General features: G+C 43.8%; 1 protein-coding gene across 1 annotated transcript in view; it reads left to right on the forward strand.

Moving 5' to 3' along the window:
- STAC (SH3 and cysteine rich domain) overlaps positions 1–27,086 on the forward strand; it is a 721,335-nt gene that overhangs the window by 616,535 nt on the left and 77,714 nt on the right. Inside the window, exon 9 of the mRNA XM_077269325.1 lies at positions 21,774–21,825. Coding sequence (XP_077125440.1) covers positions 21,774–21,825 — 52 coding nt within the window. The remainder of the gene's footprint in view (positions 1–21,773; positions 21,826–27,086) is intronic.

Consider the following 27,086-nt stretch of genomic DNA (forward strand, 5'->3'; position numbering starts at 1 on the left):
AATCTCTTGCAAGTCTGCCTATATTGCAGCCTTTCTCTCTCTCTCTCCTTCTAATCCTGGAATGGCTCTGTGTTCACCTGTTTAAAATGGATATTCAGAGTTTAGCTGCAGGTTTGAATAATCTCACCACGAAAGTTCAAAATTTACAAGATTTTGTTGTTCATGTTCCTATATCTGAACCTAGAATTCCTTTGCCTGAATTTTTCTCGGGGAATAGATCTTGCTTTCAAAATTTCAAAAATAATTGCAAGTTGTTTTTGTCCCTGAAATCTCGCTCTGCTGGAGATCCTGCTCAGCAGGTCAGGATTGTGATTTCCTTGCTCCGGGGCGACCCTCAGGATTGGGCTTTTGCATTGGCTCCAGGGGATCCTGCGTTGCTCAATGTGGATGCGTTTTTTCTGGCCTTGGGGTTGCTTTATGAGGAACCTCAGTTAGAACTTCAGGCGGAAAAGGCCTTGATGTCCCTATCTCAGGGGCAAGACGAAGCTGAAATATACTGCCAGAAATTCCGTAAATGGGCTGTGCTTACTCAGTGGAATGAGTGCGCCCTGGCGGCGAATTTCAGAGAGGGTCTCTCTGATGCCATTAAGGATGTTATGGTGGGGTTCCCTGTGCCTGCGGGTCTGAATGAGTCCATGACAATGGCTATCCAGATCGATAGGCGTCTGCGGGAGCGCAAACCTGTGCACCATTTGGCGGTGTCTACTGAGAAGACGCCAGAGAATATGCAATGTGATAGAATTCTGTCCAGAAGTGAACGGCAGAATTTTAGACGAAAAAATGGGTTGTGCTTCTATTGCGGTGATTCAACTCATGTTATATCAGCATGCTCTAAGCGTACTAAGAAGCTTGATAAGTCTGTTTCAATTGGCACTTTACAGTCTAAGTTTATTCTATCTGTGACCCTGATTTGTTCTTTATCATCTATTACCGCGGATGCCTATGTCGACTCTGGCGCCGCTTTGAGTCTTATGGATTGGTCCTTTGCCAAACGCTGTGGGTATGATTTGGAGCCTCTTGAAACTCCTATACCCCTGAAGGGGATTGACTCCACCCCATTGGCTAGCAATAAACCACAATACTGGACACAAGTAACTATGCGGATTAATCCGGATCACCAGGAGCTTGTGCTGTATAACCTACATGATGTGTTGGTGCTTGGATTGCCATGGCTGCAATCTCATAACCCAGTCCTTGACTGGAAAGCTATGTCTGTGTTAAGCTGGGGATGTAAGGGGACGCATGGGGACGTACCTGTGGTTTCCATTTCATCATCTATTCCCTCTGAGATTCCTGAATTCTTGACTGAATATCGTGACGTTTTTGAAGAACCTAAGCTTGGTTCATTACCTCCGCACCGGGAGTGCGATTGTGCCATAGATTTGATTCCGGGTAGTAAATACCCTAAGGGTCGTTTATTTAATCTGTCTGTGCCTGAACATGCTGCTATGCGAGAATATATAAAGGAGTCCTTGGAAAAGGGACATATTCGTCCTTCGTCATCTCCCTTAGGAGCCGGTTTTTTCTTTGTGGCTAAGAAAGATGGCTCTTTGAGGCCGTGCATTGATTATCGGCTTTTGAATAAAATCACGGTTAAATATCAATATCCGTTGCCACTGCTGACTGATTTGTTTGCTCGCATAAAGGGGGCCAAGTGGTTCTCTAAGATAGATCTCCGTGGGGCGTATAATTTGGTGCAAATTAAGCAGGGGGATGAGTGGAAAACCGCATTTAATACGCCCGAGGGCCACTTTGAGTATTTGGTGATGCCTTTTGGTCTTTCAAATGCCCCTTCAGTCTTTCAGTCCTTTATGCATGACATTTTCCGTGATTATTTGGATAAATTTATGATTGTGTATCTGGATGATATTTTGATTTTTTCGGATGACTGGGACTCTCATGTCCAGCAGGTCAGGAGGGTTTTTCAGGTTTTGCGGTCTAATTCCTTGTGTGTGAAGGGTTCTAAGTGTGTTTTTGGGGTTCAAAAGATTTCCTTTTTGGGATATATTTTTTCCCCCTCTTCCATCGAGATGGATCCTGTCAAGGTTCAGGCTATTTGTGATTGGACGCAACCCTCTTCTCTTAAGAGTCTTCAGAAATTTTTGGGCTTTGCTAACTTTTATCGTCGATTTATTGCTGGTTTTTCTGATGTTGTTAAACCATTGACTGATTTGACTAAGAAGGGTGCTGATGTTGCTGATTGGTCCCCTGCTGCTGTGGAGGCCTTTCGGGAGCTTAAGCGCCGCTTTTCTTCCGCCCCTGTGTTGCGTCAGCCTGATGTTGCTCTTCCTTTTCAGGTTGAGGTCGACGCTTCTGAAATCGGAGCTGGGGCGGTTTTGTCACAGAGAAGTTCCGATTGCTCCGTGATGAGACCTTGTGCTTTTTTCTCGCGTAAATTTTCGCCCGCCGAGCGGAATTATGATGTTGGGAATCGGGAGCTTTTGGCCATGAAGTGGGCTTTTGAGGAGTGGCGTCATTGGCTTGAGGGGGCTAGACATCAGGTGGTGGTATTGACTGACCACAAAAATCTAATTTATCTTGAGTCCGCCAGACGCCTGAATCCTAGACAGGCGCGCTGGTCGTTGTTTTTCTCTCGGTTTAATTTTGTGGTGTCCTACCTGCCGGGTTCTAAGAATGTTAAGGCGGATGCCCTTTCTAGGAGTTTTGAGCCTGACTCCCCTGGTAATTCTGAACCTACAGGTATCCTTAAGGATGGAGTGATATTGTGTGCCGTTTCTCCAGACCTGCGGCGGGCCTTGCAGGAGTTTCAGGCGGATAGACCTGATCGTTGCCCACCTGGTAGACTGTTTGTTCCTGATGATTGGACCAGTAAAGTCATTTCTGAGGTTCATTCTTCTGCGTTGGCAGGTCATCCTGGAATCTTTGGTACCAGGGATTTGGTGGCAAGGTCCTTCTGGTGGCCTTCCCTGTCTCGAGATGTGCGAGGCTTCGTGCAGTCTTGTGACGTTTGTGCTCGGGCCAAGCCTTGTTGTTCTCGGGCTAGTGGATTGTTGTTGCCCTTGCCTATCCCGAAGAGGCCCTGGACGCACATCTCGATGGATTTTATTTCGGATCTTCCTGTTTCTCAGAAGATGTCTGTCATCTGGGTGGTGTGTGATCGTTTCTCTAAGATGGTCCATTTGGTTCCCCTGCCTAAGTTGCCTTCTTCTTCCGAGTTGGTTCCTCTGTTTTTTCAAAATGTGGTCCGTTTGCATGGTATTCCGGAGAATATCGTTTCTGACAGAGGTACCCAATTCGTGTCTAGATTTTGGCGAGCATTCTGTGCTAGGATGGGCATAGATTTGTCTTTCTCGTCTGCTTTCCATCCTCAGACTAATGGCCAGACCGAGCGGACGAATCAGACCTTGGAGACATATTTGAGGTGTTTTGTGTCTGCAGATCAGGATGATTGGGTTGCTTTTTTGCCTTTGGCGGAGTTTGCCCTCAATAATCGGGCCAGCTCTGCCACCTTGGTGTCTCCCTTTTTCTGTAATTCGGGGTTTCATCCTCGATTTTCTTCTGGTCAGGTGGAATCTTCGGATTGTCCTGGAGTGGATGCTGTGGTGGAGAGGTTGCATCAGATTTGGGGGCAGGTAGTGGACAATTTGAAGTTGTCCCAGGAGAAGACTCAGCTTTTTGCCAACCGCCGGCGTCGGGTTGGTCCTCGGCTTTGTGTTGGGGACTTGGTGTGGTTGTCTTCTCGTTTTGTCCCTATGAGGGTTTCTTCTCCCAAGTTTAAGCCTCGGTTCATCGGCCCGTACAAGATATTGGAGATTCTTAACCCTGTGTCCTTCCGTTTGGACCTCCCTGCATCTTTTTCTATTCATAATGTTTTTCATCGGTCATTATTGCGCAGGTATGAGGTACCGGTTGTGCCTTCCGTTGAGCCTCCTGCTCCGGTGTTGGTTGAGGGCGAGTTGGAGTACGTTGTGGAAAAAATCTTGGACTCCCGTGTTTCCAGACGGAAACTCCAGTATCTGGTCAAATGGAAGGGATACGGTCAGGAGGATAATTCTTGGGTGACTGCCTCTGATGTTCATGCCTCCGATTTGGTCCGTGCCTTTCATAGGGCTCATCCTGATCGCCCTGGTGGTTCTGGTGAGGGTTCGGTGCCCCCTCCTTGAGGGGGGGGGTACTGTTGTGAAATTGGATTTTGGGCTCCCCCGGTGGCCACTGGTGGAATTGAACTGGTGTGCATCATCCTCTCTGTTCACCTGTTTCCATCAGGATGTGGGAGTCGCTATTTAGCCTTGCTCCTCTGTCACTTCCATGCCGGTCAACATTGTAATCAGAAGCCTTTCTGTGCATGTTCCTGCTGCTAGACAACTCCCAGCTAAGTTGGACTTTAGTCCTTGTTTGTTTTTGCATTTTGTTCCAGTTCACAGCTGTAGTTTCGTTTCTGTGTCTGGAAAGCTCTTGTGATCTGAAATTGCCACTCTGATGTTATGAGTTAATACTAGAGTCTTAAAGTAATTTCAGGATGGTGTTTTGATAGGGTTTTCAGCTGACCATGAAAGTGCCCTTTCTGTCTTCCTGCTATCTAGTAAGCGGACCTCAATTTTGCTAAACCTATTTTCATACTACGTTTGTCATTTCATCTAAAATCACCGCCAATATTTGTGGGGGCCTCTGTCTGCCTTTCGGGGAAATTTCTCTAGAGGTGAGCCAGGACTATATTTTCCTCTGCCAGGATTAGTTAGTCCTCCGACCGGCGCTGGGCGTCTAGGGATAAAACGCAGGCTACGCTACCCGGCTACTGTTAGTTGTGCGGCAGGTTTAGTTCATGGTCAGTTTAGTTTCCATCCTTCCAAGAGCTAGTTCTTATGTTTGCTGGGCTATGTTCTCTTGCCATTGAGAACCATAACACAACCCTAACTGTAGCCCCAACCCTAGCCCCAACCCTAACCCTAGCCCTAACCCTAGCAATAACCCTAGCCCTATCACTAGCCCTAACACTAGCCGTAACACTAGCCCTAACCCTAGCCCTAACCCTAGCTCCAACTCTAGCCCTAACCCTAACCCTAGCCCCAAACCTAGCCCTAACCCTAGCCCTAACCCTAGCCCCAACTCTAGCCCTAACCCTAACCCTAGCCCCAACCCTAGCCCCAACCCTAGCCCTAACCCTAGCCCTAACCCTAACCCTAACCCTAGTCCTAACCCTTGCCCTAACCCTAGCCCTAACTCTAGTCCTAACTCTAGCCCTAACCCTAACCCTAACCCTAATGGGAAAATGGAAATAAATACATTTTTTAATTTTTTAATTTTTCCCTAACTAAGGGGGTGATGAAGGGGTTTGATTTACTTTTATAGCGGGTTTTTTAGCGGATTTTTATGATTGGCAGCCGTCACACACTGAAAGACGCTTTTCATTGCAAAAAATATTTTTTGCTTTACCACATTTTGAGAGCTGTAATTTTTCCATATTTGAGTCCACAGAGTCATGTGAGATCTTGTTTTTTGTGGGACGAGTTGACGTTTTTATTGGTAACATTTTCGGACACGTGACATTTTTTGATCGCTTTTTATTCCGATTTTTGTGAGGCAGAGTGATCAAAAACCAGCTATTCATGAATTTCTTTTGGGGGAGGCGTTTATACCGTTCCGCGTTTGGTAAAATTGATAAAGCAGTTTTATTCGTCGGGTCAGTACGATTACAGCGATATCTCATTTATATCATTTTTTTATGTTTTGGCGCTTTTATACGATAAAAACTATTTTATAGAAAAAATAATTATTTTGGTATCGCTTTATTCTCAGGACTATAACTTTTTTATTTTTTTGCTGATGATGCTGTATTGCGGCTCGTTTTTTGCGGGACAAGATGACGTTTTCAGCGGTACCATGGTTATTTATATCAGTCTTTTTGATCGCGTGTTATTCCACTTTTTGTTCGGCGGTATGATAATAAAGCGGTTTTTTTTGCCTCGTTTTTTTTTTCTTACGGTGTTTACTGAAGGGGTTAACTAGTGGGGCAGTTTTATAGGTTGGGTCGTTACGGACGCGGCGATACTAAATATGTGTACTTTTATTGTTTTTTTTATTTTATTTAGCAAAAGAAATGTATTTATGGGAATAATATATATATTTTTTTCTTTATTTAGGATATTTTTTTTATTTATTTTTTTACACATGTGGGGAATTTTTTTTTAACTTTTTTACTTTGTCCCAGGGGGGGGACATCACAGATCATTGATCTGGCAGTGTGCACAGCACTCTGCCAGATCTGCGATCTGCTGTGCAGGGCTGCAGGCTTACCAAGTGTCTGCTCTGAGCAGACACTCGGTAAGCCACCTCCCTCCCTGCAGGACCCGGATGCCGCGGCCATCTTGGATCCGGGACCTGCGGCGAGGAGGGAGGTAGGAGACCCTCGGAGCAACGCGATCACATCGCGTTGCTCCGGGGGTCTCAGGGAAGCCCGCAGGGAGCCCCCTCCCTGCGCGATGCTTCCCTATACCGCCGGTACACCCCGATCATGTTTGATCGCGGTGTGCCGGGGGTTAATGTGCCGGGGGCGGTCCGTGACCGCTCCTGGCACATAGTGCCGGATGTCAGCTGCGATATGCAGCTGACACCCGGCCGCGATCGGCCGCGCTCCCCCCGTGAGCGCGGCCGATCGCGTATGACGTACTATCCCGTCGGTGGTCATACGGGCCCACCCCACCTCGACGGGATAGCACGTCTGATGTCAGGAAGGGGTTAAAGAATATTTCCTTTGAAAACTATATGTAAATGATATAGAGAATTGCTCTACGTAAAAGTTCATGTTAAAATCGCATGGCATTTGGATGTAAATTGGATGTTGGGTGTGTAAAATCGGATTGTACTCATATGAAAACTACATGACACTTGCATGACACTAGTCCTACTTTTGAGGACAGAAATGAAATTTTTTCTTTCACGGTGATGACGAGTATAAAACCTAAGGCTGGAGTCACACTAGCGATTTTAAAATCGGTCCGATTTTGTTCCTGCAAAGTCAAAAGAAGTGTTATGTGTTTTTCATGCAAGTACAATCTGATTTTTCACACCTTGCATCCGATTTACATCCGAATGCAGAGTGATTGCTATCCGACTGCAATGCGATTTTAACATGAGCTTGAACATATATATATTCAGTGGTTACGGAAAGTATTCAGACCTCCTTAAATTTTTCAGTCTTTGTTTAATTGCAGCCATTTGGTAAACTCAGAAAAGTTCATTTTTTTCTCATTAATGTACCCTCTGCACCCCATCCTGACTGAAAAAAAAACAGAAATGTAGTAATTTTTGCTAATTTATTTAGAAAGAAAAGCTGAAATATCACATGGTCATAAGCATTCAGACCCTTTGCTCAGTATCGAGTAGAAGTACACTTTTGAGCTAGTACAGCCATGAGTCTTCTTGGGAATGATGTAACAAGTTTTTCACACCTGTATTTGGGGATCCTCTACCATTCTTCCTTGCAGATCCTCTCCAGTTCCATCACGTTGGATAGTGAATGTTGGTGGACAGCCATTTTTAGGATGTAGGTCAGGGCTCTGGCTGTGTGCTTAGGGTCATTGTCTTGTTGGAAAGTGAATCTTCGGCCAAGTCTGAGGTCCAGTGACTTAAATATGAGTGTCTGAGCAAAGGGTCTGAATGCTTATCACCATGTGATATTTCAGTTTTTCTTTTTTATTAAATTTGCAAACATTTCTACATTTCTGTTTTTCTCAGTCAAGATGGGGTACAGAGGGTACATTAATGTGAAAAAAATTGACTTTTTTGAATTTACCAAATGGCTGCAATGAAACACAGAGTGAAAAATGTAAAGGGGTCTGTACACTTTCCGAACCCACTGTGTATATATATATATATGTATATATATATATATATATATATATATATATATATATATACTAGATGGTGGCCCGATTCTAACGCATCGGGTATTCTAGAATATGCATGCGTAGTGTATAGCACAGCCCACGTAGTATATTGCACAGCCACGCAGTACATTGCGCAGCCCACGCAGTACATTGCGCAGCCCACGCAGTACATTGCGCAGCCCACGTAGTACATTGCGCAGCCCACGTAGTACATTGCGCAGCCCACATAGTATATTGCGCAGCCCACGTAGTATATTGCGCAGCCAATGTAGTACATTGCGCAGCCCACGTAGTACATTGCGCAGCCCACATTGTATATTGCGCAGCCCACATAGTATATTGCGCAGCCCATGTAGTATATTGTGCAGCTCACATTGTATATTGCGGCAGCCCACGTTGTATATTGCGCAGCCCACGTAGTATATTGCGCAGCCCACTTAGTATATTGCGCAGCCCACGTAGTATATTCCCCAGTGACGTAGTATATTGCCCAGCCACGTAGTATAAAGCACAGCCCATGTAGTATATTGGCCAGCCACATAGTATATAGCACAGCCCATGTAGTTTATAGCACAGCCCATGTAGTATATTGCCTTGCCACGCAGTATATTGCCCAGCCCATGTAGTATATTGCCCAGCCCACATAGTATATAGCAATTTGGGCATCATATCCCTGTTAAAAAAAAGAAATAAAATAAAAAATAGTTATATACTCACCTTCCGTTGGCCCCGGATCCAAGCGAAGCGGTTTCGGACGCTGCTCGTGCGCGCCGGTCTCAAGAGTGCATTGCAGTCTCGCGAGATGATGACATAGCGGTCTCGCGAGACCGCCACGTCATCATCTCACAAGATCGCAGCATGGACTGGTTACCGGAGCGTCGCGAGCGGGAAAGGCCTGTTGTCGATCCAGGGGCCGACGGACGTTGAGTATATAAAGATTTTTTATTTTTTTATTATTTTTAACATTAGATCGTTTTACTATTCATGCTGCATAAGCACACAGGGTTAATAGCAGCGGTAATGGAGTGCATTACACCGCGGCATAACGCGGTCCATTACCGCTGCCATTAACCCTATGTGAGGGCAGACTGGAGGGGAGTACGGAGCGGGCATTGACTGCGGGGAGGAAGGAGCGGCCATTTTTCCGCTGGACTGTGCCCATCGCTGATTGGTCATGGCTTTTTTGCCACGACCAATCAGCGACTTGGATTACATGACAGACAGAGGCCGCGACCAATGAATATCTGTGACAGACAGACAGAAAGACAGACAGGAAGACGGAAGTGACCCTTAGACAATTATATAGTATATATATATATATATATATATATATATATATATATATATACAGTACAGACCAAAAGTTTGGACACACCTTCTCATTTATGGAAAAAAGCAAAAAAGGCTGACAGCACTCACTGCTTCTGGGGCGCCCGTTCCACATCCAGGGAACCGTCCTGGATATCGCCAGACCAAAATGCTTGACAAAGACCATGTTGTGGTCGAAACGTCGCTATTGAACCATGGCTTAATAAAGTTTATCTTGAAGACTTTTACACCTGGGTGGAGCCCTGTTCATTATACATTGTTTACACCTTCTCATTTAAAGATTTTTCTGTATTTTCATGACTATGAAAATTGTACATTCACACTGAAGGCATCAAAACTATGAATTAACACATGTGGAATTATATACTTAACAAAAAAGTGTGAAACAACTGAAATTATGTCTTACATTCTGGGTTCTTCAAAGTAGCCACCTTTTGCTTTGATGACTGCTTTGCACACTTTTGGCATTCTCTTGATGAGCTTCAAGAGGTAGTCACCGGGAATGGTCTTCCAACAATCTTGAAGGAGTTCCCAGAGATGCTTAGCACTTCTTGGCCCTTTTGCCTTCACTCTGCGGTCCAGCTCACCCCAAACCATCTCGATTGGGTTCAGGTCTGGTGACTGTGGAGGCCAGGTCATCTGGCGTAGCACCCCATCACTCTCCTTCTTAGTCAAATAGCCCTTACACAGCCTGGAGGTGTGTTTGAGGTCATTGTCCTGTTGAAAAATAAATGATGATAAATGATGGTCCAACTAAACGCAAACCGGATGGAATAGCATGCCGCTGCAAGATGCTGTGGTAACCATGCTGGTTCAGTATGCCTTCAATTTTGAATAAATCCCCAACAGTGTCACCAGCAAAGCACCCCCACACCATCACATCTCCTCCTCCATGCTTCACAGTGGGAACCATGCATGTAGAGTCCATCCCAGTCTAAAAAATTGGGAAAACTTTGAAAGTGTCCCCAAGTGCAGTGGCAAAAACCATCAAGCGCTACAAAGAAACTGGCTCACATGAGGACCACCCCAGGAAAGGAAGACCAAGAGTCACCTCTGCTTCTTAGGATAAGTTTATGCAAGCAAAGCAGTCATCAAAGCAAAAGGTGGCTACTTTGAAGAACCTAGACTATAAGACATAATTTCAGTTCTTTCACACTTTTTTGTTAAGTATATAATTCCACATGTGTTAATTCATAGTTTTGATGTCTTCAGGGTGAATGTACAGTTTTCATAGTCATGAAAATGCAGAAAAATCTTTAACCCCTTAATCCCATATGACGTACTATCCCGTCGAGATGGGGTGGGCCTTAATTCCCACCGACGGGATAGTACGTCATAGCCGATCGGCCGCGCTCACGGAGGGAGCACGGCCGATCGCGGCCGGGTGTCAGCTGCCTATCGCAGCTGACATCCGGCACTATGTGCCAGGAGCGGTCACGGACTGCCCCCGGCACATTAACCCCCGGCACACCGCGATCAAACATGATCGCGGTGTACCGGCGGTACAGGGAAGCATCGCGCAGGGAGGGGGCTCCCTGCGTGCTTCCCTGAGACGATCGGTACAAGGCGATGTACTCACCTTGTACCGAGCATCTTCTCCATGCAGGCCCCGGATCCAAAATGGCCGCGGGGCTGCATCCGGGTCCTGCATGGAGTACTTCCGGGTCGGAGCAGGCTGCAGAGCAGCCTGCTCCGATGAAAGTATGATCGCCGATCTGATAGAGTGCTATGCAAACTATCAGATCGGCGATCTGTGATGTCCCCTCCTGGGACAAAGTAAAAAAGTAAAAAAAAAATTTTTCACATGTGTAAAAATAAAAAATAAAAAATAAATTCCTAAATAAAGAAGAAAAAAAAAATAATATTCCCATAAATACATTTCTTTATAAAAAAAAAAAAAACAATAAAAGTACACATATTTAGTATTGCCGCGTCCGTAACGACCCAACCTATAAAACTGTCCCACTAGTTAACCCCTTCCGTGAACACCGTAAGAAAAAAAAACGAGCCAAAAAAACAACGCTTTATTATCATACCGCCGAACAAAAAGTGGAATAACATGCGATCAAAAAGACGGATATAAATAATCATGGAACCGCTGAAAACGTCATCTTGTCCCGCAAAAAACGAGCCACCATAAAGCATCATAACCAAAAAGATAAAAAAGTTATAGTCCTCAGAATAAAGCGATGCCAAAATAATTATTTTTTCTATAAAATAGCTTTTATCGTATAAAAGCGCCAAAACATAAAAAAATGATATAAATGAGATATCACTGTAATCGTACTGACCCGATGAATAAAACTGCTTTATCAATTTTACCAAATGTGGAACGGTATAAACGCCTCCCCCAAAAGAAATTCATGAATAGCTGGTTTTTGGTCCTTCTGCCTCACAAAAATCGGAATAAAAAGCGATCAAAAACTGTCACATGTCCGAAAATGTTACCAATAAAAACGTCAACTCGTCCCACAAAAAACAAGACCTCACATGACTCTGTGGACCAAAATACGGAAAAATTATAGGTCTCAAAATGTGGAAACGCAAGAACTTTTTTTGCTATAAAAAGCGTCTTTTAGTGTGTGACAGCTGCCAATCATAAAAATCCGATATAAAAAACGCTATAAAAGTAAATCAAACCCCCTTCATCACCCCCTTAGTTAGGGAAAAATAATAAAATTAAAAAAATTTATTTATTTCCATTTTTCCATTAGGGTTAGAGTTAGGGTTAGGGCTAGGGTTAGGGTTAGGGCTAGGGTTAGGGCTAGGGTTAGGGTTAGGGCTAGGATTATGGCTAGGGTTAGGGTTGGAGCTAGGGTTGGAGCTAAATTTAGGGTTGGGGCTAAAGTTAGGGATAGGGTTGGGGCTAAAGTTAGGGTTAGGGTTGGGGCTAAAGTTAGGGTTAGGGTTGGGGCTAAAGTTAGGGTTAGGGTTTGGATTACATTTACGGTTGGGATTAGGGTTGGGATTAGAATTAGGGGTATGTCAGGGTTAGGGGTATGGTTAGGGTTACAGATGGGATTAGGGTTATGGGTGTGTTTGGATTAGAGTTTCAGGTAGAATTGGGGAGTTTCCACTGTTCAGGCACATCAGGGGCTCTCCAAACGCGACATGGCGTCCGATTTCAATTCCAGACAATTCTGCGTTAAAAAGTAAAACAGTGCTCCTTCCCTTCCGAGCTTTCCCGTGCGCCCAAACAGGGGTTTACCCCAACATATCGGGCATCAGCGTACTCGGGACAAATTGGACAACAAAATTTGCGGTCCAAGTTCCCTTGTTATCCTTGGAAAAATAAAAATTTGGGGGGCTAAAAATCATTTTTGTGAAAAAAAAATAATTTTTATTTTCACGGCTCTGCGTTATAAACTGTAGTGAAACACTTTGGGGTTCAAAGTTCTCACAACACATCTAGATAAGTTCCTTGGGAGGTCTAGTTTCCAATATGGGGTCACTTGTAGGGGGTTTGTACTGTTTGGGTACATCAGGGGCTCTGGAAATGCAACGTGACGCCTGCAGACCAATCAATCCAAGTCTGCATTCCAAATGGCGCTCCTTCCCTTCCGAGCTCTGCCATGTGCCCAAACAGTGGTTCCCCCCCACATATGGGGTATCAACATACTCAGGACAAATTGGACAACAACTTTTGCAGTCCAATTTATCCTGTTACCCTGTGAAAATACAAAACTGGGGGCTAAAAAATTATTTTTCTGAAAAAAAAAAGAATTTTTATTTTCACTGCTCTGCGTTATAAACTGTAGTGAAACACTTGGAGGTTCAAAGCTCTCAAAACCCATCTAGATAAGTTCCTTAAGGGGTATACTTTCCAAAATGGTGTCACTTGTGGGGGTTTTTAATGTTTAGGCACATCAGGGGCTCTCCAAACGCGACATGGTGTCCCATCTCAATTCCATTCAATTTTGCATTGAAAAGTCAAATGGCGCTCCTTCCCTTCCGAGCTCTGCTATGCGCCCAAACAGTGGTTTAACCCCACATATGGGGTATCGTTGTACTCAGGACAAATTGCACAACAACTTTTGTGGTCTAATTTCTTCTCTTACCCTTGGGAAAATAAAAAATTGGGGCGAAAAGATCATTTTTGTGAAAAAATATAATTTTTTATTTTACGGCTCTGCATTATAAACTTCTGTGAAGCACTTGGTGGGTCAAAGTGCTCATCACACATCTAGATAAGTTCCTTAGGGGGTCCACTTTCCAAAATGGTGTCACTTGTGGGGGGTTTCATTGTTTAGGCACATCAGGGGCTCTCCAAACGCAAAATGGCGTCCCATCTCAATTCCAGTCAATTTTGCATTGAAAAGTCAAATGGCGCTCCTTCCCTTCCGAGCTCTGCCATGCACCCAAACAATGGTTTACACCCACATATGGGGTATCAGCGTACTCAGGACAAATTGATCTACACATTTTTGGGGTCCAATTTCTTCTCTTACCCTTGGGAAAATAAAAAATTGGGGGCGAAAAATCATTTTTGTGAAAAAATATGATTTTTTATTTTTACGGCTCTGCATTATAAACTTCTGTGAAGCACTTGGTGGGTCAAAGTGCTCACCACACATCTAGATAAGTTCCTTAGGGGGTCCACTTTCCAAAATGGTCTCACTTGTGGGGGGTTTCATTGTTTAGGCACATCAGGGGCTCTCCAAATGCAACATGGCGTCCCATATAAATTCCAGTCAATTTTGCATTGAAAAGTCAAATGGCGCTCCTTTCCTTCCGAGCTCTGCCATGCACCCAAACAGTGGTTTACCCCCACATATGGGGTATCAGCGTACTCAGGACAAATTTTACAACAACTTTTGTGGTCCATTTTCATCTGTTACCCTTGGTAAAATAAAACAAATTGGAGCTGAAATACATTTTGTGTGAAAAAAAGTTAAATGTTAATTTTTATTTAAACATTCCAAAAATTCCTGTGAAACACCTGAAGGGTTAATAATCTTCTTGAAAGTGGTTTTGAGCACCTTGAGGGGTGCAGTTTTTAGAATGGTGTCACACTTGGGTATTTTCTATCATATAGACCCCTCAAAATGACTTCAAATGAGATGTGGTCCCTAAAAAAAAAAGGTGTTGTAAAAATGAGAAATTTCTGGTCAACTTTTAACCCTTATAACTCCCTAACAAAAAAAATTTTGGTTCCAAAATTGTGCTGATGTAAAGTAGGCATGTGGGAAATTTTATTTATTAAGTATTTTGCGTGACATATCTCTGTGATTTAAGGGCATAAAAGTTCAAAGTTGGAAAATTGTGAAATTTTCAAAATTTTCGCCAAATTTCCATTTTTTTCACAAACAAACGCAAGTTATATCGAATAAATTTTACCAATAACATGAAGTAGAATATCTCACGAGAAAACAATGTCAGAATCGCCAAGATCCGTTGAAGCGTTCCAGAGATATAACCTCATAAAGAGACAGTGGTCAGAATTGTAAAAATTGGCCCGGTCATTAACGTGCAAACCACCCTCGGGGCTTAAGGGGTTAAATGAGAAGGTCTGTCCAAACTTTTGGTCTGTACTGTATTTATCTATCTATCTATCTATATATATATATATATATATATATATATATATATATGTACATATATATATATATATATATATATATATATATAATAGATCGTTAGATAGATAGATAGATAGATAGATAGATAGATAGATAGATAGAATAAAAGCTGTAAATTCAGCAGCCGTGTAATGTAAATTCACAACAGGAGCCGACAGGACAGAACAGATGGATTACATAAGTAAATACACATAGAATAGGTAGATATATAGATGTCAGTGACATATACAATTAGTACAGTGTGTGCAGCTTACTGTACATGTATTTAATTAATAAAATATTATTTTTCTGAAAAAATGACAAGGGATCCCGCTTTATTTTCTTAACCAGCAGAGGGAAAGCCAACTTGCTTGGGGCAGATGTTTATAGCCTTGGAAGTGGGTAATACCCATGGAGCTTCCCAGGCTATTAATATCAGCTCACAACTGTATAATTAGTGTTTACTGGCTATTAAAATTTCCCACCTTACTCGCGCTGACATCTATAGGTGAAGTGAGTTCATTGGCTGTGAACTCCCAGGACCTGTCTGATGGCACCTCGAGCAGGAGAACTTTCTCATGCTCGCGGTGACCTCAAACAGGGATTGCCATTCACATGGGGACACTGAGCACACGCTGCTCAGTGTCTCTGCTGGATGACAGGCTATATGGTTGCATCATGCAACCATGCAGCCTGCCATCTGGATGTAGCAGAGCTAGACCCGTCGTGGGTCAAATGGATTATCATTAGTGATGAGCGAGTATACTTGTTGCTCGGGTTTTCCAGAGCACACTCGGGTGGTCTCCAAGTATTTCATGCTGCTCGGAGATTTAGTTTTCCTTGCCGTAGCTGCATGATTTGCGGCTATTAGACAGCTTGATTATATATGGGAATTCCCTAGCAACCAGGCAACCCCAACATGTACTCAGGCTGGCTAACAGCTGTACATCATGCAGCTGCATCAACAAAAACGAAATCTCCGAGCAGTCTCAACTACTTGTAGACCACCCGAGCGTGCTCTGGAAAACCCGAGCAACGAGTATACTCGCTCATCACTAATTATCATCTCTGCAGAAAGGTGAGGAATATTGTTGTTTTTTTAACTCTTTTGGAGAAGACAATGGCATTGAGGGAATGGTCGTAAGTATGGTTTAATTAAGATTTGTTAAAGAGTCTGTGTTATTTTATCATTTAAAGGACTTTATTCTGGGTGTCTGTGCTTTTATACAATATGACTATGGTGTTAGTAATTGGGGTGGTTTATTGACACCTCTCCATTACTAACCTCAGGGCTTGATGTCACCTGACAATACCAAGGTGATATCAAACCCCCCCAACTATCACCCCACTTGCCACTGCTACAGGGCAAGTGGGAAGAGCAAGGCTAAGTGCCAGAATTGGCGCATCTTAGAGATGTGCCTTTTCTGGGGCAGCTGAGAGCTGATGCTTTTAGCCTGGGGGGCAGTATCCATGGCCCCTTCCTAAGCTATTAATATCAGCCCACAGCTGTCTGCATAGCCTTTGCTGGTTATTAAATATATGGGGACCCTATGTAATTTTTTTGGGGGGTCCCCCATTTTACTAGCCAGTAAAGGCTAATTATATAGCTGTGAGCTGATATTAATAGCCTGAGATGCTCCATGGGTATTACCCCCTTCCCAGGCTATAAACACCTGCCCTCAGCCACCGGCTTTCCCTCTGCTAGATAAGAAAATTACACTGGAGCACACACAATTTTTTTCAGAAAAATAATCTTTTAATAATTAAATTCATGTACAGTAAGCTGCACACAGACTGCACTAATTGTATATGTCATTATCTATATATCCATATGTTATATGTGTATTTACTGTAGGTAATCTATCTCTTCTATCCGGTAAGCTCCTGCAGTGATTTTACAGTACACAGCAGATGAGTTGCCAATTTTTCTTCTATCTATATAATATATATTCATATATACAGCTCTGCCAAAAATTAAGAGACCGCCATATCAAAACCCTGTCATGGGCAACTCAATCTCCAGAACTGAACCCCATTGGAAGCATCTAGAATGTAATCAACAGGATGATGGATAGTCACAATCTATCAAACAAAGAAGAACTGCTTAAATTTTTGTGCCAGGAGCAGTGTGAAAGACTTGTGGAAAGCATGTCAAGATGCATGAAAGCTGTGATTAAAAATCATGGTAATTCCACAAAATATTGATTTCTGAACTCTTCCCGAGTTAAAAAAAAATTGTATTGTTGTTTATGAATAATTATGAACTTGTTTTCTTTGCATTATTTGAGGTTTGAAAGCACTGTTTTTTTTTGTAATTTTGACCATTTCTCCTTTTCAGAAAAAAATACAAAATGTATTGCTTGGAAATTCAGAGACATGTTGTCAGTAGTTTGTAGAATAAAAGAAAAAAATACATTTTACTCAAAAATATACTTATAAAGAGAAAAATCAGACAAACTGAACATTTTGCAGTGGTCTCATAATTTTTGCCAGAGCTGTATATGTGTGTGTCACTGACATCTATATATTTACCTATCCTATGTGTACATATCTGTTCTATCTATTCTATTTTAACCTGTCACTTTTCTGTACACGGCACATGAATTGCCAGCTTTTCTACGGAGATGGGTGTGTAAAAATCGGACAGAGCTTGCATCGTCCGAGTGCTGTGCAATTTTTTCTCTCGCACCCAATTACTTCTATAGCAGGGTGTGATCCGATTTCCAATTACAATCGCAGAATGCTGCAACTTTTTTCCAGTCCAATCGTGATCCGATCCGAGCTGGAATAAAAACGCAGATGAACACAAAATGACAGAATAACACTGATCCAAATGCAATCCGATTTTTTATCAGCTGGCCTTCTTCTGATTTCATCGCAAGTGGGAATGAGCCCTAACAGTAAAATTCTTAGGGCTGCTTTATGTTAATAGTATCTGTATTCAACTTCTGAAATATGGTATTCTGGCTTTTTTATCACTAGTTGTGCTATATAAAATTTTGCTGCACCTCTATGACTTGATTTTCTTGGCTTCAGTAGATTTTGCAGGTGCAGATGAAGGATCTATTGCTGAACACTAAATGAAATCTGCTACCTGAAATGTTTGCACAGTTTATTCATGGCCCAAGTGTTACAACCATGACAGATAAACAACTTCGAAGTAGACAGTGCTGAAAACTCGTTTACCGTACACCAGCTGAGGCTTTTCATCACAGCGCAACTTTAATACAGCAGTGACAAAAAGAAAAAGTATTATGCAAAGTGTATAGCAGCCAGTACCTAAAGCAAATCAAGCCCTGTCACCATGAAACAATATCTGTTAAACCTGTCATTAGTTTGACGCTGCCCAAACTGGGTGAATCAGTGCTTGTCTGTATGCTTGCCAGAGCATTTAAGGCTAGGTTTACATTGCGTTAGGGCAATCCGTTTAGCGCATACGCTAGCGGATTGCGCTAATGCAATGTCCCAAAAGGGATCGCGTTTGGCGATCCCGCTAGCGCAGATGCCCGATCTGCGCTAGAGAGGAACGGACCTCGGACGCTGCAAGCAGCGTTCAAGGTCCGTTCAAAAATAACGGGACATCGCTAGCGCATGCCAAAAATGACGTGCGTCAGCGATGCATTAGCGACACGTTAGCACATTGCGGTCAATGGGTGCGTTAACGGACCCGTTACATAGCGTTAATTGTGACAATTGCGCCATGTAACGGAGTCCGCTAGCGGACACCCATTAACGCAATGTGAACCTAGCCTTAGGCTTCGTTCCCATGGTGAGCTTTTGGTGATATTTTGATGTTGCAGAATTTCTGCAACTATTATGTAAATTAGGTTACTTGTTTTTTGACATATGTTTTCACTGCGTTTTTTCTCTTTTTGATGTGTCATGTTTTAAGTAAAGCTGCTTTTGTTTTTCATTCTTCCGTGTATTTGGCTTTGTTAAAGCTTTATTGATACAGTCATATGAGGATTACATGCGTTTTTAGTGTGTTTCTGCAGCGGAAACTCATTAAAAACGTAAGTGCATTTTTTACCTGTTTTTTTCCAAATCTGCACAGAAAACTCAGCATACCAGCAAGAGAAATTTACACGCTGCAGAATTTAAACAACACACCGCAGATCAGTTTACACTGAGTTAAAAAACGTTAAAATGGGCATGACTTTCCTATAAATCACATCCCCTTTGCTGCAACTGTAAGACGCTGCAGTTTTGACATAGGTAAAATACGCAGCATCAAAAACTCCCCAAAAACTCTTTTTTGGGCATACAGTCTAAAAGAAATACTCTTTAAACAGGCTGTAACTGGATGTGAGACTAGCCTGGCACCACCACGGTTGACTTCTCCCAGTATTGCTGTAGGTGATTTACAAGACTTTCCTATAGTGAGAGGCCTGTCAATCCCATTGAGCGGTGATGGGAAAATCCCATCGGTGGCAGCACTGTACTAGACTTGTGTATGGCTTTGGTTTCTATAAAGAGTATTTTTCTTACACACTGGAGCTTTTCCAGAGAAAATATAATATAATATATATAATATAAACCTAAATTGAGGATTGAGCCATCACATATGCACTTTTCTCTCAAAGATGCTCTCTTCTGAGTGTGAGCTATAACACTTTTGGTTGTCCAAACCAGTTGAGGACATACCATTGGTATCAAATATATAAGAGGGCACCATCTACCAAATGAATTTTCTGGGATCACCTACTGCATATATTGAAAGTAGACCACAAGTGAAAAGAAAGTGTATGCAGATATCAAGAGATCACCATAAAAATTAGAAATTTTATTTGAGATTTCTCTTATCTGAAAGGAACCATGAATAGTTGAAATCTAGTCTTTGCCTCTAAATTTATGACTTGTCATACATTAATGTTAAACTGACAACGACAGGCAGATATGTTGAAGAGAGTCACTGTGCATAACAAGGAGGAATTATTTATGTGCTATTAAGGTTCTTTTGAAAACTGACTGACTTTGTTACTTTAATGGCTAATGGCTGCCATTACTAGTCATCACCTAGCATCTGTTCTACAGAACATACAGATGTAGCATCCATAACGGCTACATAGCTATGTTCACATGTCACATTCCATTTTTGCTGCATTTTTTGCTGCTTATTTATGCAAATTAAAAGCTGCATTTAACAGTACCAGAAAAAGCTATCCAATTTCAGAAATTTCATGCTCACACAGTGTTTTTTTTTCTGACTGAATTAGAAAACTACTGCATTTTTGAAAACTGAAGCCTATCAATTTATTCAGCATTTTTGCAGTGTTTTTTTCACCCATAGAAAGCAATGAGTAAGTGCAAAAAAGCAGGTTTTGCTGCATTTTTAAGGCAGAAAACTAAGGCACTAAACTGTATCAGCATCAAAAACTCAGCAAAAAACGCAGCAAAACCTATTTTTTTCAGCTGATTTTTTACTTCCAAGAAAGCATGTTTTGCCTGCAGAAAAAAAATGCAGCAAAAACGCAACGTGTGAACATAGTGTGACGCCCCAGGGTCCTGGTCGTCACAGTGGCATTGCTTTCCCCTTGGGGAGAGTGATGAAACGCTTGAAAGCTATGAAGGATAACTTTCACCAGGTGATCGCTTACATACAACACGTTCATTCTCCAGGCCAGAAGGGGAGCTCTGAACTCGGATTAAGGGTGAACTCCCTTATATATTCTGGCTGGAGAGGAAGTGAGGGGGGATTCTGTCAGAGGACAGAGAAGAGAGCAGACAGACATAGAGTGTCAGAAGGTCTGAAGGAGCCGTGTAGTCCGAGGTACTACAGCTCCTGGAAGAAGAGAACAGAAGGAACAAACAACTTGTAGAAAGAGTGTAGGAGAGAGAAAGCCTAGGAGAATAATAGCTGTGGAGCAGAGCAGTGATTTTGCTACCTCCCTGGCTAGCGCAGATTCCAGTAGCCAGAAGACCGAGGCCGTGCTGAACTCTAATGTGACATAGCTGAAACTGGCAGGACAGCTGGATTGGAAATCACCTGTCCGCCTTTATACCCAGGAGACACAGTGATAAATATAGGGCCCGGGTCGTGATACAGACCCTGTAAAAAGGCCTGCTTTACCTGTCATACGGGTAGTGTCCTAACCTATATGGAGGACAGAGAGGAACTGTGAGGACCTTATCAGAAGCCATAGGCAGTAAGGGACTACAACACCAACGTGCTTTAGGGAAGGCTTTTACCTACTCCTGGTAAAAGGCAGTCTGGATTTGCTTCCAAGCCGGCCGGACCCTGCCTGTACCTGTTGTCTGGTGCCCTGGACTGCGGTTGCCTGAAGCTACAGTAAACCAAGTAAAGAAACTGCAAACCCGTGTTCTCCATTTCTTACCGCACTACTCACCATCTTCACCTATACACCGGGAGCCCTGGGGACCTACTTCACCTGTGGGAAGTTATACCATCTAGCTGCCATAACACCACCCCAGAGGACCCCTTTAAGCAGCGTCAGTCTCCACTGACCGAATACCACAGGTGGCGTCACAAACATAAACTTTTATCAAAGTGACACATCCCCTTAAGTACCGGACCGGTACCAAGTGCCCCACCACCCTGGCGGGCGTTCCAATAGCCTTATAGTGCATTATTAGCATAGTGTACCTCAACACTCCACATTATTTGTGTAGTGCGATTGCTCTCAATCACTTTGATTACAGTCCTACACAAATACTAAAGGTGTGCTATGTTATCGCTGAAATATGTTAAAGTAGTCAAGTTGGCCGTACTTCTTACCTCTTGGCTGAGGTAACTAAGAAAAAGTGAGTATTTTTTAAAATCATATATGTGAAAAGAAAACAATGCAGAATACTGTACCTTCAAATTTTAACTCAGAGAGGATCCTCTGATAGATTGAAACACATAGCACAATATAATAATAAATTATCATAAATATGTAAAGTAAGGTAACAAATTGCAAATTCCAGCTATTTACAACAGCAACAGCAACGTTTGTTCACTGTATATGCATCTCATAGATGTACATCTCATGTAAGGAAAAATAAATCATTTTTGTTTTGTGGATTTCTTTTTTTCTAGACCTGGAGACAAAATAACTATATTGGATGATTCAAATGAAGACTGGTGGAAGGTAAATTTCATTTGCAAAATGTTGTCAACATGTAATATTTTTAGACAATGATTACTGATAATTTTTCTCCTATAGCCCTTTAAACTCTATACGAGCTGTGGTAAGATTACCAAAAAACATTAAAAAATATGCATTCTCTTTTTATGAAGTCTAGGCGTAAGGGCTGAGTCACACGGCTGTTGATTCTCTCATGCGGGAGAATCAGGCTGATTATGCGAATGTCACTCGGATCAAACTGTCAGAGTTTGATCTGAGTGGCATGTAGTGTGATCCATTCTCTCGCATGAGAGAATCAGAACCCAGATGCGGAGAAGATGGAGACCTTAATTTCTCCATCTTCTTCATTTTGTGCGTCTGCGGTAATCAGACTGCATTTAGATGTGATACAAGTGCAGTCCAATGTTTTAGACTCACCCATAGACTTGTATGGGTGCGCGTGATCCGATTATCGGACGCTTTAGAAAACAAGACAGAATAGGCATGAGAAAACAATTGCACATCTTCACTGCCCTGTAGCATAACATTGGGCTGAGTGCTATCCCATAAAACATGGGAGAGCACTCAGCCCTGTTATATAGAGTTGAGCGACTTTTACTTTTTTCGGATCGAGTCAGGTTTCGCGAAACCCATCTTTGTCAAAGGTCAGGTGAAATTGGCGGATTATTGCGAAAAGTCGGGGGCCGACTGAAACACGAAACCCAATGCAAGTCAATGGGGAATCAAAGTCGGCAGTGAGTGGAGGACAGGAAAACACCTACAGTGCCCATTTTAATGTCAAAAACATCAATTCTTATTACTTAAGCTTGTCAATCTTAATTTACTTTATAATAATAGTTAGGCATTGGCTAAAGTTGTGGGGGGTAGGGCTGGCTCAAGATTTTCGTGGGCCCAGGAAACGCGGAATACGTCACGGCGGTGGAGCAGGGAGAGGTAAGTATTTCAACTGTGCAAGTGCTGTGATCCTGAGAAAGCAGGGGGGGCCCACTCGTTGTCACTGGCACAGGGCCCCTCATAGTACGGTGGTGTGTTTGACGGCGGGTGGTGCCTCCCACTGGCAGAGACACTTTTGGGTACTATGAGGGGCCCTGTGCCAGTGACATCGCCAATGAGTATGCCCCCCCACCAGATGAAGGAACCTGCACTTTCATCTGCACCTTCCTCTTTGTCCCAGTGTAAGGTGGCATAGTATGCGGGAAGGGGAACCTGACTTTCAGCAGGGTCAGATTCTGGCTGTGTAGAGTGCAAAGGGAATGTAGTGGTCTGGGTCAATGTACCAGCAGACTCATCTAGCAGTGGCTGGGCAATGGGCAGGATGAGGAGGAAACACAGATATAGGCCCAACTAATAAAGTAGGCTAAATGCAGTTCAAAATTGGTAACAGGACTAAACAGGCGGCATAGCTTTGTTCAGTGGAGGAAAACTGTAATGAGTGGCAGACACAGTTAGTAGTCCCAAATAATAAAGTAGGCTAAATGCAGTTCAAATGTGGTAACAGGACTAAACAGGCGGCATTGATTTGTTCAGTGGAGGAAAACTGTAATGAGTGGCAGACACAGTTAGTAGGCCCAAATAATAAAGGGGGCTAAATGTCTGCCAAAAAATTGTTCATAAATAAACAGGTGGCATAGCTAGGGACAGGGGTGGGCTCCTCTGCTGAGTAGCAGACAGTGGTAGTAGGCGCAAAGTATTAACTGGTCTAAATGGAGGCCAGGGCCCCTGTATATTTTAACTATCATCTATCATTTCAACAAATTTGTATTGGCAGTGCCATTGAAGGATTTAACAGCACAGACTACACAGTGGTGGAGCAGGGAGAGGTAAGTATTGCAAGTGGTAGAGCACTGTTCAAGCTGGGGGGAACACTCTCTTGTGGGCGGTGGTACTGGCACAGGGCCCCTCATATTACGACGGTGTGTCTGACATTGGTTGTGCACCACCACCATCAGAGACACTTCATTGTACTATGAGGGACCCTGTGCCAGTGTCGTTGCCCAAGAGTGGGCCCACCCACCTGTCCAGGCTAATGGCACTCTCACGGGTGCTTGCGCCAGGTGGTGGCCACGGCCCTGTGGGGGGAGTCAGCCCATTTAGGGAGGTATAAAAATGGCCTGTGGTGGACATTCAGCAGCTGCAAATGGAGGAATTGGAGAAGTCAGTAAGAGGAGGCCAAAAGCAAGACATTTTTCAGGCAAGCTACGTGTCAGCAAGGGAAGGTGGGGCCAAATAATTGGAAATCCATGATTGGTTCATTTTAATGAAGGTTAGATCATCAACATTTCAGGTAGCCAGACGTGTCCTTTTTTGGGTTAGTATTGAACCAGCAGCACTGAAGACTCTTTCTGATAGCACACTAGCAGCAGGGCAAGCGAGCTCCTGTAATGCATATTCTGCCAATTCAGGCCAGGTGTCTATTTTAGATGCCCAGTAATCAAAGGGGAATGACCTGTGAGGGAGAACATCGATAAGGGAGGAAAAGTAGTTTGTAACCATACTGGACAAATGCTGTCTCCTGTCACTTTGAATCGATGCAGCAGTACCTGTCATGTCAGCGGTCATTGCGAAATCACTCCACAACCTGGTCATAAAACCCCTCTGTCCAACGCCACTTCGGATTGGTGCACCTCTACCACCTCTGCCATGTTGCCCCCTACGGCTCATGTGAGAACCATCACCGCTGCTGTATGCTGGGAATGCCTGAACCAAACGGTCTACAAGAGTTGCTTGTTTGGTAGCCAATATTTGCTCAAGGTTCTCATGTGGCATGATATTTTGTAATTTTCCTTTATATCGTGGATCTAGGAGGCAGGCCAACCAGTAGTAATCATCGGTCATCATTTTGATAATGCGGGGGTCCCTTTTAGGATACGCAAGGCATACTTAGCCATGTGGGCCAATGTTCCAGGTGTCAATTCACTGCTTGTGCTGGGTTGAGGAGCACTTTCTTGCAAATCAACATCACTTGTGTCCCGCAAAAACCCTGTACCTGACCTTGCAACGCCACCAGATTCTATTGCCGCCTGAGAAGCATCCTCCTCCCATAAATATTCATCCCCATCATCCTCCTCCTCCTTCTCTTCATCCGGCACCTCGTCCAGGAGAGTTCCCTGAGCAGACAATGGCTGACTGTCATCAAGGCTTCCCTCCTCCTCGGCTGCAGACGCCTGCTCCTTAATGTGCATCAAACTTTGCATCAGCAGACGCATTAGTGGGATGCTCATGCTTATGATGGCATCGTCTGCACTTACCAGCCGAGTGCATTCCTCAACACACTGAAGGACTTGACAGAGGTCTTGTAGCTTTGACCACTGCACACCAGACAACTCCATGTCTGCCATCCAAGTGCCTGCCCGTGTATGTGTATCCTCCCACAAATAAATTACAGCACGCCTCTGTTCGTACAGCCTCCGAACCATGTGCAGTGTGCAGTTCCACCTTGTTGCAACATCGATTATTAGGCGGTGCTGGGGAAGATTCAGCAATCACTGATGGTTCAGCATACGGCTGGAGTGTACGGGCGACCGCAGATGTGCGAGCAAAGTCTTCGCACCTTCCGGAGCAGGGCTGCTAACTCCGGATAATTTTTGAGGAAGCACTGCACCACCAGGTTCAAGGAGTGAGCCAGGCAAGGTATGTGTTTCAGTTCTGAAAGGGCTATGGCAGCCATAAAATTCCTTCCGTTATCACTGACTAACTTGCCTGCCTCAAGATTTACACTGCCCAGCCATGACTGAGTTTCTTGCTGCAAGTACTCGGCCAGTACTTCCGCGGTGTGTCTGTTGTTGCCCAAACATTTCATTTGTAACACAGCCTGCTGACGCTTACCACTAGCTGTTCGATAATGGGACACCTCGTGTGCAACACTGGCAGCTGCGGATGGAGTGGTCGTGCGACTGCGCTCTGTGGATGAGCTTTCGCTTCTGGAGGAGGAGGAGGGGTGGCGAATGCCTACAGCTAACTGTTTCCTACACCGTGTGCTAGGCAGAACTGTCCCACTATGGCTGTCCCCTGTGGACCCTGTATCTACCACATTAACCCAGTGCGCCGTGATGGACACGTAACGTCCCTGGCCATGCCTACTGGTCCATGGATCTGTTGTGAGGTGCACCTTTCCACTGACTGATTGCCTCAGTGCATGGACAATGCGGTCTTTGACATGCTGGTGGAGGGCTGGGATGGCTTTTCTCGCAAAGAAGTGCCGACTGGGTAGGTCATAGCGTGGTACTGCGTAGGCCATCAGGTCTTTGAAAGCTTCACTTTCAACCAACTGGTAGGGCATCATCTCTAACGAGATTAGTATAGCAATGTGGGCGTTCAAACCCTGTGTACGCTGATGAGAGGATGAGTACTTTCTTTTCCTATCGAGAGTCTCTTGTAGGGTGAGCTGGACTGGAGAGCTGCAAATGGTGGAACTAGTGGTGGTGGTGTTGGACATGGTGGGTTGAGAGAGGCTTGGTGATGGTATTGTTGATGTTGGCCTACATATAATGTTTCCTACCAATAACCTTGTGATTTCCTGACTGCTTTTGCCTTTCGACGATACCTCCACATTTGCTGCTGGTGGTGTCCTAACCCGTGGGCTTACAGTGAGGGAAGCAATTTAGCATTGCTGACTACCTTCATTCTGAGCAGGTGCACCAACGGTACGGAACGTTTGGTAGTTAGTCCAGGCTTGCAAGTGCATGCTGGTTAAATGTCTAAGCATGCACGTTGTATTTAAATTTTGAAGATTCTTCCCTCTGCTTAAGGTCTTTGAGCATTTCTTACAGATAACTTATGACTGATCATTCGGATCTTGGTTAAAAAATTGCCACACTGCACTCTTCCTACTATCGAATACCTTTTCAGGCATTGCACGCTGTGCTACTTTCACCGGATGGCCACGCTGTCCTAAAACTGGTTTTGTTTTTGACAAACGTTTTTGGCCTGATATGGGCCTGCCAGATGACAGCTGTTGCGATGTAGATGGCTGCTGCAGATCATCCTCCTCCGCTTCTGAGCTACTGGCAGTGGCACCCTCTTCCCCCAATGCTGCCAATCTGGGTCAACAACTGGGTCATCTATCACCTCCTCTTCAATGTCATGTGCACCTTCCTCTGTGTCACCGTGTAAGGTGCTATAGTGTTCGGGACAGGGCACCATAGTCTCATCAGGGTCAGATTTTGGCTCAGTACACTGCGAGGGCAATGTAGTGATCTGAGTCAATGGAACAGCATAATAATCTAGCTGTGGCTGTGCATCAGTGCACTCCATGTCCAATTTAT

The sequence above is a fragment of the Ranitomeya variabilis genome, chromosome 6 (genome assembly GCF_051348905.1).
Source record: "Ranitomeya variabilis isolate aRanVar5 chromosome 6, aRanVar5.hap1, whole genome shotgun sequence".
In the NCBI taxonomy this organism is placed as follows: Eukaryota; Metazoa; Chordata; class Amphibia; order Anura; family Dendrobatidae; genus Ranitomeya; species Ranitomeya variabilis.